The sequence below is a fragment of the Octopus bimaculoides genome, chromosome 3 (assembly GCF_001194135.2).
Source record: "Octopus bimaculoides isolate UCB-OBI-ISO-001 chromosome 3, ASM119413v2, whole genome shotgun sequence".
Taxonomy (NCBI): domain Eukaryota; kingdom Metazoa; phylum Mollusca; class Cephalopoda; order Octopoda; family Octopodidae; genus Octopus; species Octopus bimaculoides.
In genome coordinates this window covers 53,497,789-53,507,778 of record NC_068983.1, presented here as the reverse complement: position 1 = coordinate 53,507,778, position 9,990 = coordinate 53,497,789, and the positions used below count along the sequence as shown (strand labels likewise).

The following is a 9,990-nucleotide window of genomic DNA, read 5'->3' as shown; positions in this document are numbered from 1 at the left end:
TATATATATATATATATATGTGTGTGTGTGTGCCTATAGCTATATATATATATATATATATATATATGTATGTATGTATGTATGTATGTATAATATTAAATAGTTAGAAAATAATAATTATCAGCCTTTCTGAGATGCATGAAATTAGCATTAAATTATATTAATCAACACTGAATGAAATTGTATATCTGCAAGAACTCAGATTAAGAAAATAACCATAACCCAGTTAGCTAATAATTGGTTTTCTAAAGAAGATTTCTCTTTTATTTGCACTAGTTTCATTTTATTATTATTTTTTATTTTCAATTCCCACAAGCTAATCAGCAATTTGAATTTCAACAGCAACTGCTAATAAAAGAAAATTAAAATGAAAGAAAAGTCATATTTCTTTTGTCAGAAAGACATTAACTGTAAAATAGTTATATGTTTAATTTTTCAATATTTTTGGATGTTAATAAGATATCTAGGTAGAATGTCGAAAATGCAGTGCTGCTAAATTTGAGCAAAGGAAATATACTTCCTTGATATCTTTCGTAGTCAGGATGACATTACTTACAACGCTATTACTATAATGAAAAGTGTACGTACTACTTGTTATAATAACTATGTCCTAAGGTATTATTAGCTATTAAAGCAATTATAAGCATTCATATTCATAAATGTTTGTTTTTATTGGTTCTATTAGGAAACACTAATGAAATGTTATATCCCATCATATGAAAGAAACAACATTTATTGTAGAGAATATCACTTAATACTCTTAGCAGATTGAACTTGATGGCTCACATTTCTGAGTTTGAATTCTGCAAGGCTTCAATCGAACTTTTCTTCTCTATAGTATGAAATATATATCTGTAATATATAGTTTCTTATTCCTCCTCATGCTTTGTTTTCTTCTTCTTCATTGTCGTCATCATCATCATCATTTAACGTCCGTTTCCCATGCAGGCATGGGTTGGACAGCTTGACAGGAGCTGGCTAGCTGGAGAGCTGCACCACTCCTGTTTTGGCATGGTTTTTATAACTTGAGGTCCTTCCTAAAGCCAATCCCTTTACTGAGTGTTCTGGGTGCTTCTGCTTTTGCTCCAGAATGAATGCTTTATATGTGGCACTGGCACAGGTGAATTTTATGTGGCACTGACAGGGGTACATTATACATGGCACCAATGTGGGTGCTTGTATGTGACACCAGCACAGATGCTTTTTACGTGGCACCGAAAGTATAGGATCACCTTAATTCCCTTTATTAACCCCACTGCAAATGAACTTTGTTTCTATGGGAGGAATCTTATGGAAAATAAGTCAACCTACTCCAAAACGGATGACAAAACCTATCTCCTGTAAAAAGTAAAAGTGAAAAAAATCACTCTCATCATTATCTTTTATCTGTTTCAGTCATTAGACTGTGGCCATACTACGGCACCATTTTGAAGAATTTTTTAGTTGAATGAATCAACCCCAGTACTTAATTTTTTTAAGCCTGGTACTTACTTTATCACTCTTCTTGCCAAACTGCTAGGTTACGGAGATGTAAATAAACCAATACCAGTTGTTAAGCAGTGGTGAGGGACAAACACAGACACAAAGGCTCACACACACAACAGGTTTCTTTCAGTTTCTGTTTACCAAATCCACTCACAAGACTTTGGTCAGTCCAATGCTATAGTAGAAGACACTTGCTCAAGGTGCCACACAGTGGGACTGAACCTGGATCCATGTGGTTGGGAAGCAACCATGCTTACACCTATACTAGAAAACAAATGTTTACCATATGACTGTGTCTCATATATAAGAAACACATGTCTATCATGTGTTAAATCTTGACATCATCATTACGGTCATGTTCAACATGAGACTAATTGTGATTATTATCATTATTAATTTTGTGGTTTTTGTTATCATTATTATTATTAAGGCTGCAATCTGGCAGAATTGCAAGCACATTGGAGAATATGTTTAGTAGCATCTCTCCTGGCACTTTACACTCTGAGTTCAAATTTTACCAAGGTCAACTTTTCCCTTTATCCAGTTGGGAGCCTACAAAATAAACTACCAGTTGAGCACTGGGGTTTCTGTAATCAGCCAACATCCTCCCCTTAAAAGGAACTGCTAGCCTTTTACCAATATTAAAACCCATTAACATTATGCTTGATATGGTGGTGAGCTGACACAGTTGCTAGCATGTCAGAGAAAAAGTTAAATATCATTTCTTCTGGTTCTTTATGTTCTGAGATCTAATCCAGCCATGACCAACTGGTAGTCAAGGACAGGGGTTGATGTGATAAACCTGCCCCCTTTCTCCAAAATTGCTGGCTTTGTGCCAAAATTAGAAAGAATTATTATTATTATTATTATTATTATTATTATTATTATTAAGGTGGTGAGCTGGCAGAACCGTCAGCATGTCAGTCAAAATGCTTAGCAGCATTTCTTCCGGCTCTTTACATTCTGGGTTCAAATTCCACCGTGGTTGACTTTGCTTTTTATCCTTTCGGGGTCGATAAATTAGGTACCAGTGAAACACTGGGGTCATTGTAATTGACTAGTCCCCTTCCCCAAAATTTCAGGCCTTGTGCCTCTTGTACAAAGGATTATTATTATTATTATTATTATCATTATTATTATTATCATTATTATTAATTATAATCAATAAAAATATTAATCCTTTCTCATAATTATTAGGCCTCTGGGCATAATGCTTAGCAGCATTTTGTCCATCTTTACATTCTGAGTTCAAATTCCACTGTGGCTGTCTTTGCCTTTCATCGTGTTGGGGTTGATAAAACAAGTACCAGTCAAACACTGGGGCTGATGTAATCAACTTATCCCCTCCCACCAAATTTCAGGTTTTGTGCCTATAGTAGACGGGTCAATGTAATCGACTCATCTCCCCCCCCCCCATATTGCTGCCCCTGTGGCAAAATTTGAAACCATTATTATAATTATTAAGGGTACTGGATTGGAACATCATTACAGCATCAGACAAAATGTCTTATGGTATTTATTTTGACTCTCTACAATCTTGGTTCAAATCTTGCCAAGGCCAGCTTTGTTTTTTATCTCCCACACCCCAAGTTGATAAAATGAAGTACAAGTGCTGGTGACAAGGTACTGACTAATCTCCACCCTTCAAAATTGCTGGCCTTGTGCCAAATTAGACAGTTATTATTATTATCAATATTATCATTACAAGCATGGCTGTGTCGTAAGAAGCTTGCTTCCCAACCACATGGTTCCACGTTCAGTCCCACTGCGTGGTACCTTGGGCAAGTGTCTTCTACTATAGCCTCAGGCCAACCAAAGCCTTGTGAGTGGATTTGGTAGACGGAAACTGAAAGAAGCCTGTCTTATATATATATGTGTGTGTGTGTGTATTTGTCCCCCCACCATTGCTTGACAACCGATGTTGGTGTGTTTACGTCCCCATAACTTAGCAGTTCGGCAAAAGAGACTGAGTAAGTACTAGGCTTACAAAGAATAAGTCCTGGGATCAATTTCTTTGACTAAAAGTGGTGCTGCAGCATGGTCACAGTCAAATGACTGAAACAAGTAAAGGAATACTTTCTGTTTCCTATTAGAATGAGTCTGAATTTTATAAGCAAACAATGTGTCCCCACACAGAGAAAGGGTGACGCAGTTAATTGATTCCTACTTCATATGGAATGGCTTAAAAATGGAAGACTTCCTCAAAATTGTTTGTTTCTTAAATAAATTATTATATATCTGTAATCTTAAATTTAAATTCCTTAATTGCTTTTCAATTCATCAGTATTAGCATCATCATCATCACCACCACCACTGCTAAATCCCCCTCCCCATCATCATCATCATAATGATCATCATGAGGTGTTGTTTTCAAGAAAAGATAAGGTATTAAAATATCATATCTGACCTTGTTGTTGCTGGTGTATGAAGAGCTTCTAATGCACTTGGGTTACTTTTTAATAACTTATCCAAAGCATAAGCAAACACCCAGACTGCATCATACACGTAGCCTGCAAATGTGCTCTCATCGTTATTCTGAAAAAAAAAAAAAAGAAAATATATATATATATATATAGTTTTGGTAATATGAAATAAAAAAAAATAAAATAAAAGCATGATGGAATAAATATGATATTAAATAACTGTAAAAGTATATTGTCTTTGTAAAGAAGCTGCAAAAAGACTTTAATAAATATATATCTATTTACCATATTATTCTAAACTAAGAAAATATTATTTTAATCTAGAAAATTAAAATTTAAAATTAAACTGTGGCTAGGAATGAATACACTAATCTAATTTAATCAGTTATATGTTGTTTCTTGGTAAATCTAGAGCACCAGGAAGTATGGTTTTCTGCAAAATATTCCCAAGATTTGATATTAATACTGTGAGTTAAGATACTTTTAGAAAAATTCTGGGGTATGCTTTCTGTCAACCAAACTAAGCTTTCTGCTGCCAAGATTACAGTACATCAAGTTGTTTTGGTAGGTGTCACCTTAGGGCATCAAACAGTATATCCAATCTGTATCTCAACATGTTGTCTCCATTAAGTCGTATACACCAGATGGTTCTTCAAAGCCGGGTCACATTGAAATGATTCAATATACAACATCATAATATATAGAATATAGTTTCAGATCAGTGGGATGGTAATTTTCTTATTTTATACTTTCTATTACAATCTTCCAGAGACAGAGTTGTGTTTAGAACTAACATTTATATTTCTCACAGGCATGGATGTATAGTTAAAAAGCTGGCTTCCCAACCGTGTGGTTTTCAGTTCAATCTCACTGTACAACAACTTGGGCAAATGTCTTCTACTGTAGCACTGGGCCATCCAAAGTCTTGCAAGTCAATTTAGTAACTGGAAACTGAAAGAAGCTTGTTGTATGTATGTGTATGTGTATAGGTGTGTTTGTATGTACCCTTGTCAAGATACCATGTGATGGTTGTAAATGAGCATTATCATCATCATACAAACAATTTTGTTCATTTCCAGTCTTCTGTGTAAAACATGTCTGATCACAAAGAAATATTACATTGATTTGAAACAGGTGAGGGTTAGCAACAGGAAAGGCATCTGCCTCAACAAATTCTGTTTGACGCATGCAAGTATGGAAAAGTGGACATTAAATGATGATGATGGTGATGAATGCTGCCAGAAGTCAAGAAGTTATTAATTGCTTTAAATTTCTGTTTTTTCACAAAGATTTGAGAGATTTGGCAATTGTTTTCTGAAAAAATGAACTGAAATTTATCTACATTTTTTGCCCTTTATAATGAAGACAGAATTGCTTTAGATCATAAAGAATTTCATCATCATCATTGTTTCAACATTCACATTTCCATGCTCGCATGGGCAGGATGTCCTTCCTGTTGCCAACTCTCACTTGTTTCCAGGTAAGGTAATATTTCCCCATGATCACACATGTCTCAGAAGACTGGAAATAAAGGACACTGCTTACATGATAGTGACACTTGCTTACAACTATCATGTGAAGTCAAAGCAAGGAGACAGTAACATTCCCCACCCTCCACGCATACATACACAAGGCTTCTTTCAGTTTCCATCTACTAAATTCACTCACAAGGCTTTTGTTGATTCAGGTCTATATAAGAAGACACTTGCCTAACTGTGTTACACAATGAAATGGAACCCAGAGTCATGGTGTTGCAAAGCAAACTTTTTATCACACAGCTATACCTGTGTCAGTATGTATTTATATGTCTTTAAGCTGAGGTGTTATTTAGTCTGCAGTAATAAATAAAAAGAAACCATTTGACAATTGTGTATTCGCCTGCCTGACAATTCTCAGGTGACTGAGATTTTACAGTTCTCAAGTAGATGTATACTTTACTTCAATAGGCTGATGCAAACTTGGATAGGATATCTGAGATCATAAAACAGAACATAATGCTAAAAAAGCATAGAATACAAAGACCATAAAACTTAATTGCCTTGACCTTTCAACAGTCTATCTCTCTCTTTCTTCTTCTTCTCCATCAAACACACCCACAAGGAATCATTTGAAGAGATCAAAATGAATTCAAACTATGTAAGAACAACTAGATACAGAAAGTAAGGGAGAAGAACTAAGAACAAACAAGAAAAAACAACAACAAAACAACACCTTTTCTCTCTTGTTTGCTACTCTCTCTCTCTCTCTCTCTCTCTCTCTCTCTCTCTCTTGGCTGTGGTCATTCTGGGGTACTGCTCTGATGTGTTTAGTTGAGCAAACTGAGCCCACTACTTACTAAGCTTGTTATCAATTCTGTTGGTCTCTTTTGTTGAATCACTAAGTTATAGGCATGTAAACAAGACCACACTGGATGAAGTTCTTGACAAAGTTGAATATATACCCTTCTAAACAGTAAATAGTTACACCTATGTATATTAAATTTAGCTATACATACATACATACATACATACATACATACATACATACATACATATATAAACATTAATACATGACAGGTAAAAAATATGTCTCATCTCATTTGTGAATAATACAAGAAGAATAATGCCTAATTACTTTTGAAACCAGATTTACAAACTAAATGCATATTACAGAAATCAGTCATAGGAACTGAACAAGTTATACCATCAGGAATACCCAGCCAAACTACTAGTCTTAGGTTCTCATATGATGCTGTACAAACAATGCAGTACTGAGAAACAATAAAGGAAAATCCCTCTTATTTGTTTTCTGTAGGATCTTTAAGCTTCTGCTCTTTAAGATGATATTAATATACAACAGCATGGTAGAGGTTTAGCTTAGACTTCATGGTATGAAGTTATACAGATACTGACAACTTGTAAGAGTATTACTGCTGTAATTGAAGAAGTAGAATCTTTACATGGAATATATATATATATATATATACACATACACACACACATATCTATACATACAAGCATATCTATATATCTATAATCGGTATATGTCTCTATACATTTATGTGTACACACACACATATGTCTGTGTGTTTATATACGCATGTGTTTTTGTAAATATGTCTATATAAAGATGTGTGTGTGTGTGCAGATATATCTACACATATATGTAGACAGGCATATGTGTAGATATATATATATATATATATATACACATTTAGACATGATACAAATAACATGAGTAAAGTTTGAGGCAAAGAGGAAGTAAACAAACAAAAATACTATATGGAATCAGACAAGTGAAAATATATGCCTGAAAAGCATAGAAATATAAAGCAAAAGAAACGATAAACAAATAAGTTTACAATGAAGATTAATATACCAAAGGAAGAAACAGAAAAAAATCTGACATTTTGGGTGATACCCTTTATCAAAGAAATAATAAAAAAATGTATTGAAGAAACAATTGAGAGGCAGTAGAGAGAGAAAAAGTATACAATACTAAAAACACATCTGAGACCTGCCATGTGAATGTTTAACTATTTTTCGCTCTATCACACATCTATTAGTTTATCTAGCTACCAGTATATGTCTCTATGCATTTATGTGTATAGACACACACATATAGCTGTGTGTTTATATATGTATGTGTTTTTGTGTATATGTCTATATAATATAGAGATGTGTGCGTGTGCATATATATATACATATATATTTGTATATATATATGCACATAACACACACAAACAAGTATATATTAATGTATATGTGTATGTTTACATACATACACACATATGATTTACATTTTTTATTTACATTTCATATTCCAAATCTTATGTATTATATTGACACTATACTGTATCACTAATATTTCAATTTTTAACTACAATGTTCATACATATTCCATGTATATTTCAGGTGCAAGCATGGCTGTATGGTAAGAAGCTTGCTTCCCAACCACACGGTTTTGGGTTCAGTCCTACTGCATGGCACCTTTGGCAAGTGTCTTCCATAGCCTCGGGCCAAACAAAGCCTTGTGAGTGGAGTGGATTTAGTGGATGGAAACTGAAAGAAGCTCCTTGTGTGTGTGTGTGTGTGTGTGTGTGTGTGTGTGTGTGTGTGTGTGTGTGTGTGTGTGTGTGTGTGTGTGTGTGTGTGTATATATATATATATATATATATATATATATATATATACACATACACACACAATCAGTCGCCATGATTGACCACTAAATCCACAAGTTTTATTCATTCTCTCTGTTTATTTTCTCTTATTCCTTTCTGTTGAAGAGCACAGGTGCTCAAATAAATAAATTTCAGACCTTGTGCCTATAGTAGAAAAAATTATCATCACCTATATCATCATCATCATCATTATTATTACTATTATTAAATAGGCAGCGTGTTGGCAGAATTATCAGCATACTGGACAAAATGCTTAGTGGCATTTCACCTGTCGCCATGTTCTGAGTTCAAATTTGCCTTTCATCCTTTCATGGTCAATAAATTAAGTACCAGTGAAACACTGGAGGTCAATGTAATTGTCTAGTTCTCTCACACAAAATTTCAAGCCTTGTGCCTATAGCAGAAAGGATTATTATTATTATTATCATTATTATTATTATTATTACATATTCATATTTTATTAGGAATATTATCATCATATCACTTCCTCAGTCTCCTATTCGGGAGATCCATTTTTTTATACTGTCATTTTCATTTTTTACTCGCTTTCTCACTTGATTATTGTTTGTTTTGTTGCCAATGATGGAATGGTTTTATAATTAGCCTACCACACCCTTTATACCTTCTTGTTTTTCTTCTTCTCCTTCTAATTCAATATTTGATTTCTATTATTACTGTCAAGGTACTGTCCACCGTTTCATCATTCTTATTCTTATTCTATGCTTATTCTTTCTCCTGATATAAGCAACATACAATGCTTGACAGTCACACAATGTGAGGATGCACCTTTTGATGGAGTGCCACTCTAATGTTTAAAACTACAAATATTGCATCACTTTCCACATAGAACTTTTGTGTGCAATGGTATTAAAAACATAGTGGCACCAAAACAATTGTTACTGGTAATGAAAGATGTACTAAACTCTGTGTTTGTTCTCCGTTCTCACTTGAATAATATATGTGTGCGTGTGTATCTATGTGTGAGTTTGTGTGTGTGTGTGTGTGTGTGTGTGTGTGTGTGTGTGTGTATCAAAATGCAGCGTTTCAGTTTTGAGATGATTATTGCTATATTTTATTTTATGATAGACATTAAATCACTGATAGTGTTCACCTTCCTCGATATACATATACATATAAATATATATATATATATATATATATTTATAGACAGATAGATAGATATACATACACACACACTGTAATATATCTATTTTGTAAAACTGAACAGAGAATATGAGAACTAAATCCAACGACTACACATAAGCAATCACATCTAGTACACACATATGCCAAAAAAAAAAAGTAAATAAAAGTTAAACAAAACAAAAACAAACTTTTCCAAATACATTCATAGACTTATGAAAATACAAAAATTAGTACTGGGAAATAAAAGCTTTTGAGAACAAGAAACAGTTTGATAATCACTCTATGAAATATTCTACCCTACTGAACTCATATCTTCAATACTGTCCAATCACTTTTTAATATAAAAGAATGTGAAGTACAATACACAATATATAATAAGCGTCAGACATGATAATACGTCAATAATATTAATATGATAGAAGAAGAGAAAACACAATTTCAGTGAAGTATATGCATCGCATCATGTTTGATGATAATAGACATTTCAAAAAATACTATAGCATAAATATCCAACAAGTATAGTGTATCACAGATAACTTTCTAATAATAAATCTGAATTTGTTTTCAAATGATGAAATAATCACTTGTGAAATATCATATTTGACAATGTATCCAAGAGAAATATATTTATAAATTTGTATGTGTGAATATTCCCTCTCAGTCTAGGATATATGATTTTAATGCTTCTTAATTTGAATTCACTGAAATAGTGTCATATGTATATATATATATATATATATATATATATATATATATATATATATATATATATAT

General features: G+C 33.2%; 1 protein-coding gene across 4 annotated transcripts in view; it reads right to left on the bottom strand.

The window, feature by feature from the left end:
- The window catches only part of LOC106880693 (uncharacterized), a 559,449-nt gene that overhangs the window by 56,232 nt on the left and 493,227 nt on the right, over positions 1-9,990 (bottom strand). For all 4 annotated transcript variants that reach the window (XM_052966171.1, XM_052966172.1, XM_052966174.1 and 1 more), the window contains one exon: positions 3,893-4,020. In XM_052966171.1, the coding sequence (XP_052822131.1) occupies positions 3,893-4,020 (128 nt within the window). The remainder of the gene's footprint in view (positions 1-3,892; positions 4,021-9,990) is intronic.